A 23,052-nucleotide genomic window follows, 5' to 3' on the forward strand; every position below is an offset into this window, starting at 1 on the left:
GCAACTTTTAATGGAAACTGTGCTGTTCTGAACAACCAGTTGAAGTATGTTGTAATCATGGGCAGCGTTTACACAGGCAGCCCAATTCTGATCTTTTTTTTTTCACTAATTGGTCTTTTGGCCATATCAGATCAGCTCTGAAAAGAGAGATTAATCAAAAGAACAATTAGTGGAAAAAAAGATGAGAATTGGGATGCTTGTGTAAACGCTGCAACAGTGGCCCCAGAGCGTGGGTGTGTTTTGATCAGGCCACACCCCTCCACACACACCAAATTGGAGAAAACATACCTCAAGGCTGTTGAAAAATGGTGCGTAAAAAAAAACATCACTGAATTGTAGCAAAAACTTTTATTGAACTGAACGCACACCCGGTAGACTTGCCCTCTCAGCACTCGCACTGTTTCATTGGTTGTTTTCCTTTCCATGATGAACATTTATATCTTTTCAAGCTCATACAAAACACACATTAAAACCAACTACAAATGTTCTCAATCATAAAAAGGATGAAAATTTTTTTTTAAACAAATTCCTATTTTTTCCCCCCATATAATCTCATAATCTTCAGCCTACTTAGAATGATTTAACTGCAAAATATGAAAAGCGCATTCTGTTCTATTTGTTATTTTGTGACTTTCTAATCATTTATGCCATCACACTACTACACGTAAAGTATATATTATAGTAGCTAGTCTTCCATCCATCTCAGTGGCTGGTCTTGTACACCACATCTCCAACCTGGAGTACCCCTGTCTTGCTGACGATATACATCTGTCCAAACAGTGGTGCTGCCTTATAGATGTTCTTCTGGGATGGGTCACACATTCGATAGCTGGGAAGCAAATCAAACCGTAGGAGTTAATACCTTCTATAAGCAATTACTTGTTCTAGAACAGAAGTCACATTGTGCTTGATCACAGATGGCAGTTTTTCGAGAGAATCAAAATTTGTAATGCATTGTGGGTAAACTGCGACTGACTGATCTTCAAATAATAATGAGTAGTTATTTATGATGCAAGGTGATTTGTAGATCAGTCCGTCGGCAGTTACTTGCACTATCAAGCTACAATATCGAACAAACCCAAAGACAGACAAATCCCACACTGAACAAAAATATAAAACGCAAAGATTTTACTGAGTTACAGCTCACCTAAAGAAATCAGTTAATTGAAATAAATAAATTAGGCCCTAATCTATGAATTTCACATGTCTGGGAATACAGATGTGCATCTGTTGGTCTCAGAGCTTGGGGTGTGGATCAGAAAACCAGTCAGTATCTGGTGTGACCACCATTTGCCTCATGCAGCGCGACACATCTCCTTCACAGAGAGTTGATCACCAGCCGAAACGCGTCACATTTTTTTAAAACCGTGTTTCTATTGAACATGCCATACAAATAAAGGAATTGTTATTAATTATATATATTTATTATTAATTGAAGAGTGCCTTGGTCCTCCTTTCTTTTTGTTGATCAGGCTGTTGATTATGGCCCTGTGGAATGTTGTCCCACTCCTCTTCAATGACTGTGTTTAGATGTTGGATATTGGCGGGAACTGGAACACGCTGTCGATCCAGAGCATCCCAAACATGCTCAATGGGTGACATGTCTGGTGAGTATGCAGGCCATGGAAGAACTGGGACATTTTCAGTGTCCAGGAATTGTGTACAGATAGATCCTTGTGACATGGGGCCTTGTATTATCATGCTGAAACATGAGGTGATGGCGGCGGATGAATGGCACGACAATGGCCCCTCAGGATCTCGTCATGGTATCTCTGAGCATTCAAACTGCCATCGATAAAATGCAATTGTGTTTGTTGTCCATAGCTTATGTCTGCCCATACCATAACCCCACCGCCACCATGGGGCACTCTGTTCACAACGTTGACATCAGCAAATTTCTCGCCCACACAACGCCATACACGCTGTCTGCCATGTAGACAGGATGAGATGCCATCTGCTCGGTACAGTTGAAACCGGGATTCATCCGTGAAGAGCACACTTCTCCAGTGTGCCAGTGGCCATCGAAGGTGAGCATTTGCCCACTGAAGTCAGTTACGATGCTGAACGGTTGGATGACCAAATTCTAAAAAAAAAACGAAGTTGGAGGTGGCTTATGGTTGAGAAATGAACATTCAACAATCTGGCAACAGCTCTGGTGGAAATTCCTGCAGCCAGCATGCCTATTGCACACTCCCTCATAATTTGACATCTGTGGCATTATGTTGTGTGACAAAACTGCACATTTTATAATGGCCTTTTATTGTACCCAGCACAAGGTGCACCTGTGTAACGATCATGCTGTTTAATCAGCTTTTTGATATGCCACACCTGTCAGGTGGATGGATTATCTTGGCGAAGGAGAAATGCTCACTAACAGGGATGTAAACAAATTTGTGCACAAAAATTGAGATTAATAAGCTTTTGGTGTGTATGGAACATTTCTGGGATCTTTTATTTCAGCTCATGAAACATGGGACCAACACTTTACATGTTGCGTTTTATATTTTTGTTCAGTGTATATATAGTGCCAGCTACTCTTGTTACCTTTTGAGTGTGTCCAGTGGTTGTTTCCTGCTGATGGATCCTGTTTCAGGGTCAACCGTGGTGGAGATGCATCTGGCAAGGATGACAAATGAGGATGACATCCTTTATTTATTAACACCTTAATAGTAATTTTATATAATGTTGGGTTCTGAGGTCCTGAGAATATTAAAATATACAGTGGGGAGAAGAATAAAATGCTAATTAATTCCTTAAAAAATCATACAATGTGATTTTCTGGATTTTTCTTTTAGATTCCGTCTCTCACAGTTGAAGTGTACCTATGATAAAAATTACAGACCTCTACATGCTTTGTAAGTAGGAAAACCTGCAAAATCGTCCGTGTTTCAAATACTTGTTCTCCCCACTGTACTTATTCATGTTACTGGGGGAGTGCTGAGGTTTAGAGGGTCGACACCAGAAGTTAATGGTTGTAGGAGGAAGGTAATGCAGGGAAGTGAGTACATGAGGCAGGCATTGATAAGCAGAGAGACATAGATTAGTGGTGAAGGGGGGTTGAGGTCAAGTCAGGTCACGTTAAGGGAAAAATAACAGTTTATGGCCCGTATCACTTAGTGTCCTGCTTAGCAGTAAAGATACAATGTTTGTACAGATGTGTAGGAGGTGACTCAGCCTAGGAGGAAAGGTTAAATATCAGGGCTTGTGTGAAAATGCTTTGTCTAATGGAGCTATATTGATCCTCTGGGGATGAATAAACTTGGTTAAGCTTTCATAGTGTCTGTTGAGTTTTTACTCTGAGGAATAGAACCTAACAATAATATAGTGACCCTGTGTTTATATAGTTTATATAATATAGTGACCCTGTGTTTATATAATGTAGTGACCCTGTGTTTATATAATATAGTGACCCTGTGTTTATATAATATAGTGACCCTGTGTTTATATAATATAGTGACCTATATACAACTATATAAACACAGGGTCACTATATGATATAAACTATATAAACACAGGGTCCCTATATGATATAAACACAGGGTCCCTATATGATATAAACACAGGGTCCCTATATTATATAAACACAGGGTCCCTATATGATATAAACACAGGGTCACTATATGATATAAACACAGGGTCCCTATATGATATAAACACAGGGTCCCTATATTATATAAACACAGGGTCACTATATTATATAAACACAGGGTATATTATAAACACAGGGTCACTATATTATATACATCTATATAAACACGACAATAGCAAACCTTGCTTGTGCCCGTAGCAACGGGAGGAAGTTTGTGATCATAAATGATGATCAGTAGTTAAGACCACATTACCTCCCACACGCCATCACACGGTGCAGCCGCACATTGCCAATCTGAATATCTTCCCAAGAATCCTAACCGAGAGGAAGATTAAATCAATGTTTTGTGAATATAATTAGTATCCTAAAACCCCAACACACTGGAACAAAGTAATGACTAAGTGGAATTACAAGAGGCCACTTTTAGCCTCAAAAGACCAGGATATTCCCCATAGAATGACATGTAGAATAACATAGAAACTCTGGATATACCAATTAAACCTCCTCAATTATAGAATTAACAAGATTTACAAAAACTATACATGTGATGATGTTGGTTGATGTATGATGTTGTTGGATGATGTATGATGTTGTTGGTTGATGTATGATGTTGTTGGTTGATGTATGATGTTGTTGGTTGATGTATGATGTTGTTGGATGATGTTGGTTGATGTTGGATGATGTTGGTTGATGTATGATGTTGTTGGTTGATGTATGATGATGTTGGTTGATGTATGATGATGTTGGTTGATGTATGATGTTGTTGGTTGATGTATGATGTTGTTGGTTGATGTATGATGTTGTTGGTTGATGTATGATGATGTTGGTTGATGTTGGTTGATGTATGATGTTGTTGGTTGATGTATGATGTTGGTTGATGTATGATGTTGCTGGTTGATGATGGTTGATGATGTATGTTGAAGTTGGTTGATGATGTATGTTGATGTTGGTTGATGATGTATGTTGTTGGTTGATGTTGGTTGATGATGTATGTTGTTGGTTGATGTTGGTTGATGATGTATGTTGTTGGTTGATGATGGTTGATGATGTATGTTGATGTTGGTTGATGATGTATGTTGATGTTGGTTGATGATGTATGTTGTTGGTTGATGTTGGTTGATGATGTATGTTGTTGGTTGATGTTGGTTGATGATGTATGTTGTTGATGTTGATGTTGGTTGATTTTGTTGTGATGTTGTTGGTTGATGTTGGTTGATGTATGGTGTTGGTTGATGTATGATGTTGTTGGTTGATGTTGGTTGATGTATGATGTTGTTGGTGTGATGTTGTTGGTTGATGTATGATGTTGTTGTTGGTTGGTTGGTTGATGTATGATGTGTTGGTTGATGTTGGTTGATGTTGATGTTGTTGGTTGATGTTGATGTTGTTGGTTGATGTATGATGTTGTTGGTTGATGTTGGTTGATGTATGATGTTGTTGGTTGATGTTGATGTTGTTGGTTGATGTTTTGGTTGATGTATGATGTTGTTGGTTGATGTTGGTTGATGTATGGTGTTGTTGATGTTGATGTTGGTTGATGTATGATGATGTTGGTTGATGTTGGTTGATGTATGTTGTGATGATGTTGATGATGATGATGTTGTTTGATGATGATGATGTATGTTGTTGGTTGATGTTGGTTGATGATGTATGTTGTTGGTTGATGTTGGTTGATGATGTATGTTGTTGGTTGATGTTGGTTGATGTATGATGTTGTTGGTTGATGTTGGTTGATGTATGATGTTGTTGGTTGATGTTGGTTGATGATGTATGTTGTTGGTTGATGTATGATGTTGTTGGTTGATGTTGGTTGTTGTTGGTTGATGTTGGTTGATGTATGATGTTGTTGGTTGATGTATGATGTTGTTGGTTGATGTTTGATGTTGTTGGTTGATGTTGGTTGATGTATGATGTTGTTGGTTGATTTTGGTTGATGTATGATGTTGTTGGTTGATGTTGGTTGATGTATGGTGTTGTTGGTTGATGTTGGTTGATGTATGATGATGTTGGTTGATGTTGGTTGATGTATGATGTTGTTGGCTGATGTATGATGTTGTTGGTTGATGTATGATGTTGTTGGTTGATGTTGGTTGATGTATGATGTTGTTGGTTGATGTTGTTTGATGATGTATGTTGTTGGTTGATGTTGTTGGTTGATGTATGATGTTGTTGGTTGATGTTGTTGGTTGATGTATGATGTTGTTGGTTGATGTATGATGTTGTTGGTTGATGTTGTTGGTTGATGTATGATGTTGTTGGTTGATGTTGTTGGTTGATGTATGATGTTGTTGGTTGATGTATGATGTTGGTTGATGTTGTTGGTTGATGTATGATGTTGGTTGATGTTGTTGGTTGATGTTGGTTTATGTATGATGTCGGTTGATGTTGGTTGATGTATGATGATGTTGGTTGATGTATGATGTTGTTGGTTGATGTTGTTGGTTGATGTTGGTTGATGATGTTGTTGGTTGATGTTGGTTGATGTATGATGATGTTGGTTGATGTATGATGTTGTTGGTTGATGTTGGTTGATGTATGATGTTGTTGGTTGATGTTGGTTGATGATGTATGTTGTTGGTTGATGTTGGTTGATGTTGGTTGATGTTGGTTGATGTATGATGTTGTTGGTTGATGTATGACGTTGTTGGTTGATGTATGATGATGTTGGTTGATGTTGGTTGATGTATGATGATGTTGGTTGATGTTGGTTGATGTATGATGTTGTTGGCTGATGTATGATGTTGTTGGTTGATGTATGATGTTGTTGGTTGATGTATGATGTTGTTGGTTGATGTATGATGTTGTTGGTTGATGTATGATGTTGTTGGTTGATGTTGGTTGATGTATGATGTTGTTGGTTGATGTATGATGTTGTTGGTTGATGTTTGATGATGTTGGTTGATGTTGGTTGATGTATGATGTTGTTGGTTGATGTATGATGTTGTTGGTTGATGTTCAAATGAAATATGATGTTTTGTCACATGATGTTGTTGATGTTGATGTATGAAATGCTTGTGCTGGTTGATCTGCTAACCATGTGATGTGATGATGTTGATTTGGTTGAACATCAACCAACAACATGGTTGATGTATGATCAACCAACAACAGTTGTTGGTCATGATCATGTCAACCAACAACATGATGTTGGTTGATGTTGGATGTTGTTGGTTAATGTATGATGTTGTTGGTTGATGTATGATGTTTTTGGTTGATGTTGGTTGATGTATGATGTTGTTGGTTGATGTATGATGTTGTTGGTTGATGTTGGTTGATGTTGGTTGATGATGTATGTTGTTGGTTGATGATGTATGATGTATGATGTTGTTGGTTGATGTATGATGTTGTTGGTTGATGTTGTTGGTTGATGTATGATGTTGTTGGTTGATGTTGTTGGTTGATGTATGATGTTGTTGGTTGATGTTGTTGGTTGATGTATGATGTTGTTGGTTGATGTTGTTGGTTGATGTATGATGTTGATGTTGTTGGTTGATGTATGATGTTTTTGGTTGATGTTGGTTGATGTATGATGTTGTTGTTTGATGTATGATGTTGTTGGTTGATGTATGATGTTGTTGGTTGATGTATGATGTTGGTTGATGTTGGTTGATGTTGTTGGTTGATGTTTGATGTTGTTTGTTGATGTTGGTTGATGTATGATGTTGTTGGTTGATTTTGGTTGATGTATGATGTTGTTGGTTGATTTTGGTTGATGTATGATGTTGTTGGTTGATGTTTGATGATGTTGTTGGTTGATGTATGATGTTGTTGGTTGATGTTGGTTGATGTATGATGTTGTTGGTTGATGTATGATGTTGTTGGTTGATGTTGGTTGATGTATGATGTTGGTTGATGATGTATGATGTTGTTGGTTGATGTATGATGTTGTTGGTTGATGTTGGTTGATGTATGATGTTGTTGGTTGATGTTGTTGGTTGATGTATGATGTTGTTGGTTGATGTTTGATGTTGTTGGTTGATGTATGATGTTGTTGGTTGATTTTGGTTGATGTATGATGTTGTTGGTTGATGTTTGATGATGTTGGTTGATGTTGGTTGATGTATGATGTTGTTGGTTGATGTTGTTGGTTGATGTATGATATTGGTTGATGTATGATGTTGTTGGTTGATGTTGGTTGATGTATGATGTTGTTGGTTGATGTATGATGTTGTTGGTTGATGTATGATGTTGTTGGTTGATGTTGGTTGATGTTGGTTGATGTATGATGTTGTTGGTTGATGTTGGTTGATGTATGATGTTGTTGGTTGATGTATGATGTTGTTGGTGGATGTTGGTTGATGTATGATGTTGGTTGATGTATGATGTTGTTGGTTGATGTTGGTTGATGTATGATGTTGGTTGATGTATGATGTTGTTGGTTGATGTTGTTGGTTGATGTTGGTTGATGTTTTGTGACTGGTGTGGATATTGTGTGATGTTGTGTTTTGTTTGTTGATCTGTGATGTTGTGTTATGTGTGTTGATGTGTGGTGTTGATGTGTGATGTTGTGTGATGTTGTGTGATGTTGTGTTGTGTGTTGATGTGTGATGCTGTGTTATGTGTGTTGATGTGTGATGTTGTGTGATGTTGTGTTATGTGTGTTGATGTGTGATGCTGTGTTATGTGTGTTGATGTGTGATGTTGTGTGATGTTGTGTTATGTGTGTTGATGTGTGATGCTGTGTGATGTTGTGTTATGTGTGTTGATGTGTGTTGTTGTGTGATGTGGTGTGATGTGGTGTGATATGGTGTAGTGTGATGTGGTGTGATGTGGTGTGATGTGATGTGATATGGTGTGATGTGGTGTGGTGTGATGTGGTGTGGTGTGGTGTGATGTGGTGTGATATGGTGTGATGTGATATGGTGTGGTGTGGTGTGATGTGGTGTGATGTGGTGTGATATGGTGTGGTGTGATGTGGTGTGATGTGGTGTGGTGTGTGTGATGTGGTGTGATATGGTGTGATGTGGTGTGGTGTGATATGGTGTGATGTGGTGTGGTGTGATATGGTGTGGTGTGATATGGTGTGGTGTGATATGGTGTGGTGTGATATGGTGTGGTGTGATATGGTGTGATGTGGTGTGGTGTGATATGGTGTGGTGTGATATGGTGTGATATGGTGTGGTGTAATATGGTGTGGTGTGATATGGTGTGATGTGGTGTGGTGTGATATGGTGTGATGTGGTGTGGTGTGATATGGTGTGGTGTGATGTGGTGTGGTGTGATATGGTGTGGTGTGATGTGGTGTGATGTGGTGTGGTGTGATATGGTGTGATATGGTGTGATGTGGTGTGATATGGTGTGATGTGGTGTGGTGTGATGTGGTGTGATGGTGTGGTGTGATATGGTGTGGTGTGATGTGGTGTGGTGTGATATGGTGTGATGTGGTGTGATGTGGTGTGGTGTGATATGGTGTGGTGTGATATGGTGTGGTGTGATGTGGTGTGATATGGTGTGGTGTGATATGGTGTGGTGTGATATGGTGTGATGTGGTGTGGTGTGATATGGTGTGGTGTGATATGGTGTGATATGGTGTGGTGTAATATGGTGTGGTGTGATATGGTGTGATGTGGTGTGGTGTGATATGGTGTGATGTGGTGTGGTGTGATATGGTGTGGTGTGATGTGGTGTGGTGTGATATGGTGTGGTGTGATGTGGTGTGATGTGGTGTGGTGTGATATGGTGTGATATGGTGTGATGTGGTGTGATATGGTGTGATGTGGTGTGGTGTGATGTGGTGTGATATGGTGTGGTGTGATATGGTGTGGTGTGATGTGGTGTGGTGTGATATGGTGTGGTGTGATGTGGTGTGATATGGTGTGGTGTGATATGGTGTGGTGTGATATGGTGTGGTGTGATATGGTGTGGTGTGGTGTGATGTGGTGTGGTGTGATATGGTGTGATGTGGTGTGGTGTGGTGTGGTGTGATGTGGTGTGATATGGTGTGATGTGGTGTGGTGTGATATGGTGTGATGTGGTGTGGTGTGATGTGGTGTGATATGGTGTGGTGTGATATGGTGTGGTGTGATATGGTGTGGTGTGATGTGGTGTGGTGTGATGTGGTGTGATGTGGTGTGGTGTGATGTGTGTTGTTGTGTGATGTGTGTAGATGCTGTGTGATGTGTGATGTGTCGATGCTGTGTGAAGTGTGAATGTTGATAAAGCTGAAAGCAATAACACTGTACCTCGTCAAAAGCATCACAATCACTGACCACGATGCTGGGTCGGAACCGTGCCACGGTGACCTCCTTCTCCAGCCTGCTGCTCAGGTCCTTCACAGAGGCTTCAGACAGCAGCATGATAGGGCCAAGGTCATTGTACACTATCTAGACAACAACATGACAGGACCAAATGTCAGGGTACACAACAACATGACAGGATCAAATGTCAGAGTACACAACCTAGGGATGTAGCTGAGGTAAGTTGGACAGGCTCTCATGATGAGATAGCCCTGCCTGTGACTTAAAATTTAGTGTCACCCTTGACCTAAAAAGAGAAATTCCTCTTGGCCTAATGGTTACGTGGGTTGGTTTCCTGACTGGGAGACCAGGGTTCAGATCCTACCTGTGACAGATACAGAGTTTACAGTAAGGATATGCTGCACTTTGTGTTGTTGAACCCAGACTCACATGGAGTGAAAACAATGCAAGACTTCCTAAACTTCTGAAATCAGTTGTGAGGACTAGAAAATCAGGAAAATAAAACAATTTACAGTCATGAAGTGGTTCTTATTTATATCGTAAAAATGTGTGTTTCTTTAATCATGTAGGGAATACTGGTGACATTATAGGTGTGTGTTTAGAAAACTACGAGTCCGACTTTATTTTAACTTTTCTTATCCAGGAAGTCAAATCAATCAAATATTATTTGTGACCCACCGTCTCTTTTCAGTCTTCATGTTACATCGGATAAAAGTACAGACACAGAGTTTCTATAAGACACTGTAGATGGAAGAAACTGTCACGCCCTGATCTGTTTCACCTGTCCTTGTGATTGTCTCCACCCCCTCCAGGCGTCGCTTATTATCCCCAGTGTATTTATCCCTGTGTTTCCTGTCTCTCTGTGCCAGTGTATTTATCCCTGTGTTTCCTGTCTCTCTGTACCAGTGTATTTATCCCTGTGTTTCCTGTCTCTCTGTACCAGTGTATTTATCCCTGTGTTTCCTGTCTCTATGTAACAGTGTATTTATCCCTGTGTTTCCTGTCTCTCTGTACCAGTGTATTTATCCCTGTGTTTCCTGTCTCTCTGTGCCAGTGTATTTATCCCTGTGTTTCCTGTCTCTCTGTACCAGTGTATTTATCCCTGTGTTTCCTGTCTCTCTGTACCAGTGTATTTATCCCTGTGTTTCCTGTCTCTCTCTACCAGTGTATTTATCCCTGTGTTTCCTGTCTCTCTGTGCCAGTGTATTTATCCCTGTGTTTCCTGTCTCTCTGTACCAGTGTATTTATCCCTGTGTTTCCTGTCTCTCTGTACCAGTGTATTTATCCCTGTGTTTCCTGTCTCTCTGTACCAGTGTATTTATCCCTGTGTTTCCTGTCTCTCTGTACCAGTGTATTTAACCCTGTGTTTCCTGTCTCTATATGCCAGTGTATTTATCCCTGTGTTTCCTGTCTCTCTGTCCCAGTGTATTTATCCCTGTGTTTCCTGTCTCTCTGTCCCAGTGTATTTATCCCTGTGTTTCCTGTCTCTCTGTACCAGTGTATTTATCCCTGTGTTTCCTGTCTCTCTGTACCAGTGTATTTATCCCTGTGTTTCCTGTCTCTCTGTACCAGTGTATTTATCCCTGTGTTTCCTGTCTCTCTGTACCAGTGTATTTATCCCTGTGTTTCCTGTCTCTCTGTGCCAGTGTATTTATCCCTGTGTTTCCTGTCTCTCTGTAAAAGTGGAATATATTTAGAAAATAAATATTATAGCCTAGTGCTAATAAATAAATTAGCCTAGTGCTTAGAGTGTAGGGGAGTGTAGGGGTGGCAGGTAGTCTAGTGGTTAGAGTGTAGGGACGGCAGGTAGCCTAGTGGTTAGAGTGTAGGGGTGGCAGGTAGCCTAGTGGTTAGAGTGTAGGGGTGGCAGGTAGCCTAGTGGTTAGAGTGTAGAGGTGGCAGGTAGCCTAGTGGTTAGAGTGTAGAGGTGGCAGGTAGCCTAGTGGTTAGAGTGTAGGGGTGGCAGGTAGCCTAGTGGTTAGAGTGTAGGGGAGGCAGGTAGCCTAGTGGTTAGAGTGTAGGGGCGGCAGGTAGCCTAGTGGTTAGAGTGTAGGGACGGCAGGTAGCCTAGTGGTTAGAGTGTAGGGGAGGCAGGTAGCCTAGTGGTTAGTGGCAGGTAGCCTAGTGGTTAGAGTGTAGGGGTGGTAGGAAGCCTAGTGGTTAGAGTGTAGGGGAGGCAGGTAGACTAGGGGTTAGAGTGTAGGGAGGCAGGTAGCCTAGTGGTTAGAGGCAGGTAGCCTAGTGGTTAGAGTGTGTCGGGGGGAGGTAGCCTAGTGGTTAGAGTGTAGGGGCGGTAGGGAGCCTAGTGGTTAGAGTGTAGGGGCGGCAGGTAGCCTAGTGGTTAGAGAGAGTGTAGGGGGGGCAGGTAGCCTAGTGGTTCGAGTGTAGGTGGGGTGGCTGGTAGCCTAGTGGTTAGAGTGTAGTGGGGGCAGGTAGCTTAGTGGTTAGAGTGTAGGGGCGGTAGGTAGCCTAGTGTTTAGAGTGTAAGGGAGGCAGGTAGCCTAGTGGTTAGAGTGTAGGGGAGGCAGGTAGCCTAGTGGTTAGAGTGTAGGCGAGGCAGGTACCCTAGTGGTTAGAGTGTAGGAGCGGCAGGTACCCTAGTGGTTAGAGTGTAGAGGAGGTAGGTAGCCTAGTGGTTAGAGTGTAGGCTTCGGCAGGTACCCTAGTGGTTAGAGTGTAGGCTTCGGCAGGTACCCTAGTGGTTAGAGTGTAGGCTTCGGCAGGTACCCTAGTGGTTAGAGTGTAGGAGCGGCAGGTAGCCTAGTGGTTAGAGTGTGGAGGTGGCAGGTAGCCTAGTGGTTAGAGTGTAGGGGTGGCAGGTAGCCTAGTGGTTAGAGTGTAGAGGTGGCAGGTAGCCTAGTGGTTAGAGTGTAGGGGTGGCAGGTAGCCTAGTGGTTAGAGTGTAGGGGAGGCAGGTAGCCTAGTGGTTAGAGTGTAGGGATGGCAGGTAGCCTAGTGGTTAGAGTGTAGGGGAGGCAGGTAGCCTAGTGGTTAGTGGCAGGTAGCCTAGTGGTTAGAGTGTAGGGGGGTGCAGGTAGCCTAGTGGTTAGAGTGTAGGGGTGGTAGGAAGCCTAGTGGTTAGAGTGTAGGGGAGGCAGGTAGACTAGGGGTTAGAGTGTAGGGGAGGCAGGTAGCCTAGTGGTTAGAGGCAGGTAGCCTAGTGGTTAGAGTGTGTCGGGGGAGGTAGCCTAGTGGTTAGAGTGTAGGGGCGGTAGGGAGCCTAGTGGTTAGAGTGTAGGGGCGGCAGGTAGCCTAGTGGTTAGAGAGAGTGTAGGGGGGCAGGTAGCCTAGTGGTTAGAGTGTAGGGGGTGGCAGGTAGCCTAGTGGTTAGAGTGTAGTGGGGGCAGGTAGCTTAGTGGTTAGAGTGTAGGGGCGGTAGGTAGCCTAGTGTTTAGAGTGTAAGGGAGGCAGGTAGCCTAGTGGTTAGAGTGTAGGGGAGGCAGGTAGCCTAGTGGTTAGAGTGTAGGCGAGGCAGGTACCCTAGTGGTTAGAGTGTAGGAGCGGCAGGTACCCTAGCGGTTAGAGTGTAGAGGAGGTAGGTAGCCTAGTGGTTAGAGTGTAGGCTTCGGCAGGTACCTAGTGGTTAGAGTGTAGGCTTCGGCAGGTACCTAGTGGTTAGAGTGTAGGCTTCGGCAGGTACCTAGTGGTTAGAGTGTAGGAGCGGCAGGTAGCCTAGTGGTTAGAGTGTGGAGGTGGCAGGTAGCCTAGTGGTTAGAGTGTAGAGGAGGCAGGTAGCCTAGTGGTTAGAGTGTAGAGGAGGCAGGTAGCCTAGTGGTTAGAGTGTAGGGGAGGCAGGTAGCCTAGTGGTTAGAGTGTAGAGGAGGCAGGTAGCCTAGTGGTTAGAGTGTAGGGGAGGCAGGTAGCCTAGTGGTTAGAGTGTAGAGGTGGCAGGTAGCCTAGTGGTTAGAGTGTAGAGGAGGCAGGTACCCTAGTGGTTAGAGTGTAGAGGTGGTAGGTAGCCTAGTGGTTAGAGTGTAGAGGAGGCAGGTAGCCTAGTGGTTAGAGTGTAGGGGCGGCAGGTAGCCTAGTGGTTAGAGTGTAGGGGAGGCAGGTAGCCTAGTGGTTAGAGTGTAGGGGAGGCAGGTAGCCTAGTGGTTATAGTGTAGGGGAGGCAGGTAGCCTAGTGGTTAGAGTGTAGGCGAGGCAGGTACCCTAGTGGTTAGAGTGTAGAGGAGGTAGGTAGCCTAGTGGTTAGAGTGTAGGCTTCGGCAGGTACCCTAGTGGTTAGAGTGTAGGAGCGGCAGGTACCTAGTGGTTAGAGTGTAGGAGCGGCAGGTACCCTAGTGGTTAGAGTGTAGGAGCGGCAGGTACCCTAGTGGTTAGAGTGTAGGGGAGGCAGGTACCCTAGTGGTTAGAGTGTAGGACTTTACCATAAGTGTCAACAATTCTGTCACTTACTGTCACTACGGGGTGGCAGGTACCCTAGTGGTTAGAGTGTAGGGGTGGCAGGTACCCTAGTGGTTAGAGTGTAGGGGAGGCAGGTACCCTCGTGGTTAGAGTGTAGAGGAGGCAGGTACCCTCGTGGTTAGAGTGTAGGGGCGGCAGGTAGCCTAGTGGTTAGAGTGTAGGAGCGGCAGGTAGCCTAGTGGTTAGAGTGTAGGGGAGGCAGGTAGCCTAGTGGTTAGAGTGTAGGGGTGGCAGGTACCCTAGTGGTTAGAGCGTTGGACTAGTAACCGAAAGGTTGCATAGATCGAATCCCTGAGCTGACAAGGTACAAATCTGTCGATCTGCCCTTGAACAAGGCAGTTAACCCACTGTTCCTAGGCCATCATTGAAATAAGACTTGCCACGTTAAATAAAGGTAAAATAAAAAAAATCTAGGCCTATATCATAAGACGCTTTGACTTCAGAAACTTTGGCTCAGTAAATCCGATGGATCTTTCAAATATCCATGGTAACAGAGACCAGGAAGTGCCATTTTGACAGAGAATCTTTGAGTGACAGAATGGACACTCTCCTGAATGTCCCAGCCCCCTTATTATCTCAACCAATCATGGCTAGGCGAGATTCTGTATTTTCTCTGTGTCTAAACAGCTTAGTGATTTCACATATGTACAAATCACATACAGGTTTGTTATTAAGGCACATTCTGATCAAATGTTAACTTTTTTACGTTCAAATGCCTCTCCTGTATCGTAGTAACGTCCGTCACACTGAGGGGGAAAGGTGTTTTTGTGTCTTCTTCACGACTGTATTGGACTGTGTGGACCATGTTAATTCCTTAGTGATGTGGACACTCAGTCGTGGGTGAACAGGGAGTAGAGGAGGGGACTGAGCACGCACCCACGAGGTTCCCGTGTTGAGGGTCAGCGTGGCGGATGTGTTGTTGCTTACCCTCACCACCTGGGGGGCGGCCCGTCAGGAAATCCAGGATCCAGTTTCAGAGGGAGGTGTTCAGGTCCTGAGATTAGTGATGAGCTTTGTGGTCACTATGGTGTTGAAAGCTGAGCTGTCGTCAATGAACAGCATTCTCACGTAGGTATTCCTCTTGTCCAGGTGTGGAGTGCAATAGAGATTGGGTCATCTGTGGATCTGTGAATTGGAGTGGGTCTAGGGTTTCTGGGATAATGGTGTTGATGTGACCCATGACCAGCCTTTCAAAGCACTTCATGGCTACAGAGGTGAGTGCTACGGGGCGATAGTCATTTAGACAGGTTACCTTGGTGTTCTTGGGCACAGGGACTATGGTGGTCTGCTTAAAACATGTAGGTATTACAGACTGGGTCAGGTTGAGACATGTAGGTATTACAGACTGGGTCAGGGAGAGACATGTAGGTATTACAGACTGGGTCAGGGACAGACATGTAGGTATTACAGACTGGGTCAGGTTGAGACATGTAGGTATTACAGACTGGGTCAGGGTCAGGTTGAGACATGTAGGTATTACAGACTGGGTCAGGGTCAGGTTGAGACATGTAGGTATTACAGACTGGGTCAGGGTCAGGTTGAGACATGTAGGTATTACAGACTGGGTCAGGTTGAGACATGTAGGTATTACAGACTGGGTCAGGGAGAGACATGTAGATACTACAGACTGGGTCAGGGAGAGACATGTAGGTATTACAGACTGGGTCAGGGAGAGACATGTAGGTATTACAGACTGGGTCAGGGAGAGACATGTAGGTATTACAGACGGGGTCAAGGAGAGACATGTAGATACTACAGACTGGGTCAGGTTGAGACATGTAGGTATTACAGACTGGGTCAGGTTGAGACATGTAGGTATTACAGACTGGGTCAGGGTCAGGTTGAGACATGTAGGTATTACAGACTGGGTCAGGGTCAGGTTGAGACATGTAGGTATTACAGACTGGGTCAGGTTGAGACATGTAGGTATTACAGACTGGGTCAGGGAGAGACATGTAGGTATTACAGACTGGGTCAGGGAGAGACATGTAGGTATTACAGACTGGGTCAGGTTGATACATGTAGGTATTACAGACTGGGTCAGGGAGAGGTTGAAAATGTCAGTGAAGACACTTGACATCTGATCAGCAGCGTATGTTCTGAGTTTGCAACCTGGTAATCCATCTGTGAATTGTGAATGTTAATCTCTTTAAAGGTTTTACTCACATCGGCTACAGAGAGCAAGATCACACAGTCCTCGGGAACAGCTGGTGCTCTGATGCATGGTTCCAGTGTTTCTTGCTTCGAAGCGAGTATAGAAGGAATTTAGCTCGTCTGATAAGCTCGCGTGACTTGGCAGCTCGCGAGACTTGGCAGCTCGCGAGACTTGGCAGCCCCCTGGCTGGGTTTCCATTTGTAATCCGTGATAGTTTCAAAGCCCTGTCACATCCGACGAGCGTCAGACCCGATGTAGTATTGATCTTAGTCCTGTATTGATATCCCACTGAGGTCAGAAGTCCTCTTTTAAAAAAGGGAGGAAATGCAAGTGTGGAATAAGCATAACTTTACTATGTTAATCAAACCCATCAACTAAGTCATAAAGTGGTAACTAAAGTATTAAGACAAACAAACCTTTGTCCTTGATCACTTTAATGTTTGCAATTTTCTCTCTGGCTGGAGCAGCCTACTACTTTGAATGATCAAATATATTAAAATCTATCCACCAACTGAGCTGTTACCTTTTCATTGCGAGGAAAGAGAGGCTCGCTATCCGCTGATCTCCTGTGTGTCATGTGGGGTTCAAAGTGCACCAGGCGATAGGTTTTACCTTCCCCCAGGTAGCGGGTCAGCCAGCTAGACGCCTCGTCTCCACAGTCCCTGCCCTGGATGTCTGTACTAAACACTCTGGGACACAGAGAAGAAGAGTTAAGACACTTCCTGCTGACACAGACAGAAGGGTTAAGACACTTCCTGCTGACACAGACAAAAGTGTTAAGACACTTCCTGCTGACACAGACAAAAGTGTTAAGACACTTCCTGCTGACACAGACAGAAGTGTTAAGACACTTCCTGCTGACACAGACAGAAGTGTTAAGACACTTCCTGCTGACACAGACAGAAGAGTTAGACACTATATAGAAAAATACATGTTTGAACATTTCGGAAAGAATAGACGACTGGTTCGACCAAGATTTATTTTAGTCGGGGACAGACCCTAACTACAGTACATGTCACAAGAGATTTCACAACTCATTAAGTGTGTGCCAACAGGCCCCTACTCTACAACACAAAATCCATGTGTACATGTGTGTATGTTATCGTGTGTGTGTGTGTACATGTTTGTAATCCATGTGTACGTGTGTGTATGTTATCCGTGTGTCTGTACCAATGTTTGTGTTACTTCACAGTCCCTGCTGTTCCATAAGGTGTGACAAAACTAGTGCCTGTTGGACCTGCCTTGTTGATAGTGTTGTTATGAAGGTAGAAACTAGGGCCTGTAGGACCTGCCTTGTTGATAGTGTTGTTAAGAAGGTAGAAACTAGGGCCTGTAGGACCTGCCTTGTTGATAGTGTCGTTAAGAAGGTAGAAACTAGGGCCTGTAGGACCTGCCTTGTTGATAGTGTTGTTAAGAAGGTAGAAACTAGGGGCTGTAGGACCTGCCTTGTTGATAGTGTTGTTAAGAAGGTAGAAACTAGGGCCTGTAGGACCTGCCTTGTTGATAGTGTCGTTAAGAAGGTAGAAACTAGGGCCTGTAGGACCTGCCTTGTTGATAGTGTTGTTAAGAAGGCAGAGCAGAGCTTTATTATGGACAGACTTCTCCCCATCTTAGCTACTGTTGTATCAATATGTTTTCACCATGACAGTTTACAATCCAGGGTTACTCCAAGCAGTTTAGTCACTTCAACGTGCTCAATTTCTACATTATTCATTACAAGATTTAGTTGAGGTTTAGGGTTTAGTGAGTGATTTGTCCCAAATACAAAGCATTCAGTTTTTTTTTTAAATAGTTAGGACTAACTTATTCCTTGCCACCCACTCTGAAACTAACTGCAATTCAACTCTTTGTTGAGTGTTGCAGTAATTTCAGTCGCTGTGGTAGCTGACGTCTATAGTGTTGAGTCATCCACATACACAGACACACTGGCTTTACTCAAAGCCAGGTGGCATGTCATTAGTAACACATACCTGCAGTCAATGACAGGGTTGTCGGGCTGCAGTAGGGGGAACCTGAGCTCCTCCATGTCTGGTCCGTTCAGACACGTCTGCCCCCCCTCGCTGGTCAGAGATACCAGAACAAGGCGAGGCTCCTGTCTGCCCGTCACGAAATGACCATCCTCAGTGATCACCAGCCAGTGCCTGCAGAAAAACACAGCATTATCCAGGGGGTGACTTACTGTTAGTTAGTAGGGCGGCAGGGTAGACTAGTGGTTAGAGAATTGGACTAGTAACAGGAAGGTTGCAAGTTCAAACCCCCGAGCTGACAAGGTACAAATCTGTCGTTCTGCCCCTGAACAGGCAGTTTAACCCACTGTTCCAAGGCTGTCATTGAAAATAAGAATTTGTTCTTAACTGACTCGCCTAGTTAAATAAAGTTTTTTAAAAAGTGCATTTCATCTTCCAGTAGCTGTGTACGACAGGCACGAAACAGAGCAGCGTTCTCCACTGCCTTGACCGACAGCATTTTCATTTACATTTAAGGACGTGTAACAGGACCCATATCCATGATTAGGGCATCCACCCCGTAGGGAATAGGACATTACTTTAGACCAGGACCCATAGGGAATAGGGCACTACTTTAGACCGGGGCCCATAGGGAATAGGGCACTACTTTAGACCAGGACCCATAGGGAATAGGGCACTACTTTAGACCAGGTCCCATAGGGAATAGGGCTCTACTGTAGACCAGAATGACAGAAATCCCCTTCAGAATATGGTAATTCATCTTAACAAAACACACAAGCTTGAAGACGTTAGAATAAGTGTCCACGGGGCCTCCCGATTTGTTAAAGCTGTCATCGAGGCAAAGGGTGGCTATTTTGAAGAATCTACAATGTAGAAAATAGTAAAAAATAAAGAAACTCTTGAATGAGTAGGTGTGTCCAAACTTTTGACTGGTTCTGTACACGGAAAATAAACACAACATGTAAAGTGTTATTTCATGAGCTGACATAAAAGATCCCAGAAATGTTCCATTCGCACAAAAAGCTTATTTATTTCAAATTTGGTGCACAAATTTGTTTACATCCCTGTTCGTGAGCATTTCTCTTTTCCCAAGATAATCCATGCACCCTGACAGTTGTGGCATATCAAGAAGCTGATTAAACAGCATGATCATTACACAGGTGCACCTTGTGCTGGAGACAATAAAAAGGCCAGTTTAAAATATGCAGAAGAGAGAAAGTCCCGTCTTTCGGCGGAGACATGAGCATCTGTCATTATATTCAGATCTCTGGTGTCCAGAGGAGTGAAGGAAACGAGACCAAAAATGACAACATGAGAGCAAGTCGGACGTAAACGCTCAGAAAAACTCAAAATAACAAAATCTTGATTCTTGTGATACAGGCATTTGGAATATCGTGTAAAAAAACATACATTTGAATTAATTCAACATACAAGTCCATACCAAGTCCATATTATGGCAAGAACAGCTCAAATAAGCAACATTCGGAAAGTATTCAGACCCTTTGACTTTTTCCACATTGTTACGTTACAGCCTTATTCTAATATATATATAGATATATTTGATTTGATCTAAAACACAATACCCCCATAATGACAGACTAAAAAACATTTTTTTCAGAAATTTTGGCAAATGTATTAAAAATGGTAAACAGAAATACCTTATTTACATAAGTATTCAGATCCTTTGCTATGAGACTCTAAATTGAGCTCAGGTGCATCCTGTTTCCATTGATCATCCTTGAGATGTTTCTACAACTTGATTTACCGGTGGTAAATTAAATTAATTGGACATGATTTGGAAAGGCACACCCCTGTCTATATAAGGTTCCACAGTTGACAGTGCATGTCAGAGCAAAAACCAAGCCATGAGGTCGGCAGAATTGTCGGTGGAGCTCTGAGGCAGGATTGTGTTGAGGCACAGATCTGGGGAAGGGTACCAAAACATTTCTGCAGCATTGAAGGTCCCCAAGAACCCAGTGGTCTCCATCATTCTTAAATGGAAGAAGTTTGGAACCACCAAGACTCTTCCTAGAGCTGGCCGCCAAACTGAGCAATCAGAGGAGAAGGGTCTTGGTCAGGGAGGTGACCAAGAACCCAATGGTCACTCTGACAGAACTCCAAATCAAATCCAATTTTATTTGTCACATACACATGGTTAGCAGATGTTAATGCGAGTGTGGCGAAATGCTTGTGCTTCTAGTTCCGACAATGCAGTAATAACCAACAAGTAATCTAACTAACAATTCCAAAACTACTGTCTTATACACACAAGTGTAAGGGGATAAAGAATATGTACATAAGGATATATGAATGAGTGATGGTACAGAGCAGCATAGGCAAGACACAGTAGATGGTATCGAGTACAGTATATACATATGAGATGAGTATGTAAACAAAGTGGCATAGTTAAAGTGGCTAGTGATACATGTATTACATAAGGATGCAGTCGATGATATAGAGTACAGTATATACGTATGCATATGAGATGAATAATGTAGGGTAAGTAACATTATATAAGGTAGCATTGTTTAAAGTGGCTAGTGATATATTTACATCATTTCCCATCAATTCCCATTATTAAGTTGCCTGGAGTTGAGTCAGTGTCAGTGTCAGTGTGTTGGCAGCAGCCACTCAATGTTAGTGGTGGCTGTTTAACAGTCTGATGGCCTTGAGATAGAAGCTGTTTTTCAGTCTCTCGGTCCCAGCTTTGATGCACCTGTACTGACCTCGCCTTCTGGATGATAGCGGGGTGAACAGGCAGTGGCTCGGGTGGTTGATGTCCTTGATGATCTTTATGGCCTTCCTGTAACATCGGGTGGTGTAGGTGTCCTGGAGGGCAGGTAGTTTGCCCCCGGTGATGCGTTGTGCAGACCTCACTACCCTCTGGAGACCCTTACGGTTGAGGGCGGAGCAGTTGCCGTACCAGGCGGTGATACAGCCCGCCAGGATGCTCTCGATTGTGCATCTGTAGAAGTTTGTGAGTGCTTTTGGTGACAAGCCGAATTTCTTCAGCCTCCTGAGGTTGAAGAGGCGCTCCTGCGCCTTCTTCACGATGCTGTCTGTGTGAGTGGACCAATTCAGTTTGTCTGTGATGTGTATGCCGAGGAACTTAAAACTTGCTACCCTCTCCACTACTGTTCCATCGATGTGGATAGGGGGGTGTTCCCTCTGCTGTTTCCTGTAGTCCACAATCATCTCCTTAGTTTTGTTGACGTTGAGTGTGAGGTTATTTTCCTGACACCACACTCCGAGGGCCCTCACCTCCTCCCTGTAGGCCGTCTCGTCGTTATTGGTAATCAAGCCTACCAAATCAAATCAAATCAAATTTATTTATATAGCCCTTCGTACATCAGCTGATATCTCAAAGTGCTGTACAGAAACCCAGCCTAAAACCCCAAACAGCAAGCAATGCAGGTGTAGAAGCACGGTGGCTAGGAAAAACTCCCTAGAAAGGCCAAAACCTAGGAAGAAACCTAGAGAGGAACCAGGCTATGTGGGGTGGCCAGTCCTCTTCTGGCTGTGCCGGGTGGAGATTATAACAGAACATGGCCAAGATGTTCAAATGTTCATAAATGACCAGCATGGTCGAATAATAATAAGGCAGAACAGTTGAAACTGGAGCAGCAGCACAGTCAGGTGGAAGTTGAAACTGGAGCAGCAGCATGGCCAGGTGGACTGGGGACAGCAAGGAGTCATCATGTCAGGTAGTCCTGGGGCATGGTCCTAGGGCTCAGGTCAGTTGAAACTGGAACAGCAGCATGGCCAACACTGTTGTGTTGTCCGCAAACTTGATGATTGAGTTGGAGGCGTGCGTGGCCACGCAGTCGTGGGTGAACAGGGAGTACAGGAGAGGGCTCAGAACGCACCCTTGTGGGGCCCCAGTGTTGAGGATCAGCGGGGAGGAGATGTTGTTGCCTACCCTCACCACCTGGGGGCGGCCCGTCAGGAAGTCCAGTACCCAGTTGCACAGGGCGGGGTCGAGACCCAGGGTCTCGAGCTTGATGACGAGCTTGGAGGGTACTATGGTGTTGAATGCCGAGCTGTAGTCGATGAACAGCATTCTCACATAGGTATTCCTCTTGTCCAGATGGGTTAGGGCAGTGTGCAGTGTGGTTGAGATTGCATCGTCTGTGGACCTATTTGGGCGGTAAGCAAATTGGAGTGGGTCTAGGGTGTCAGGTAGGGTGGAGGTGATATGGTCCTTGACTAGTCTCTCAAAGCACTTCATGATGACGGAAGTGAGTGCTACGGGCGGTAGTCGTTTAGCTCAGTTACCTTAGCTTTCTTGGGAACAGGAACAATGGTGGCCCTCTTGAAGGATGTGGGAACAGCAGACTGGTATAGGGATTGATTGAATATGTCCGTAAACACACCGGCCAGCTGGTCTGCGCATGCTCTGAGGGCGCGGCTGGGGATGCCGTCTGGGCCTGCAGCCTTGCGAGGGTTAACACGTTTAAATGTCTTACTAACCTCGGCTGCAGTGAAGGAGAGACCGCATGTTTTCGTTGCAGGCCGTGTCAGTGGCACTGTATTGTCCTCAAAGTGGGCAAAAAAGTTATTTAGTCTGCCTGGGAACAAGACATCCTGGTCCATGACTGGGCTGGATTTCTTCCTGTAGTCCGTGATTGACTGTAGACCCTGCCACATGCCTCTTGTGTCTGAGCCGTTGAATTGAGATTCTACTTTGTCTCTGTACTGACGCTTAGCTTGTTTGATAGCCTTGCGGAGGGAATAGCTGCA

At 43.8% G+C, this 23,052-nt stretch overlaps 1 protein-coding gene across 1 annotated transcript in view; it reads right to left on the reverse strand.

The window, feature by feature from the left end:
• Window positions 1-333: 333 nt before the first annotated feature.
• marc1 (mitochondrial amidoxime reducing component 1) overlaps window positions 334-23,052 on the reverse strand; it is a 29,358-nt gene continuing 6,639 nt past the window's right edge. The window contains exons 2-7 of the mRNA XM_024405405.2: window positions 18,316-18,486; window positions 16,869-17,034; window positions 9,769-9,909; window positions 3,843-3,904; window positions 2,545-2,616; window positions 334-829 (exon numbers count right to left, since the gene is read on the reverse strand). Coding sequence (XP_024261173.1) covers window positions 703-829; window positions 2,545-2,616; window positions 3,843-3,904; window positions 9,769-9,909; window positions 16,869-17,034; window positions 18,316-18,486 — 739 coding nt within the window. The 3' untranslated portion in view covers window positions 334-702. The remainder of the gene's footprint in view (window positions 830-2,544; window positions 2,617-3,842; window positions 3,905-9,768; window positions 9,910-16,868; window positions 17,035-18,315; window positions 18,487-23,052) is intronic.

This window comes from Oncorhynchus tshawytscha, linkage group LG08 (assembly GCF_018296145.1).
Source record: "Oncorhynchus tshawytscha isolate Ot180627B linkage group LG08, Otsh_v2.0, whole genome shotgun sequence".
Taxonomy (NCBI): domain Eukaryota; kingdom Metazoa; phylum Chordata; class Actinopteri; order Salmoniformes; family Salmonidae; genus Oncorhynchus; species Oncorhynchus tshawytscha.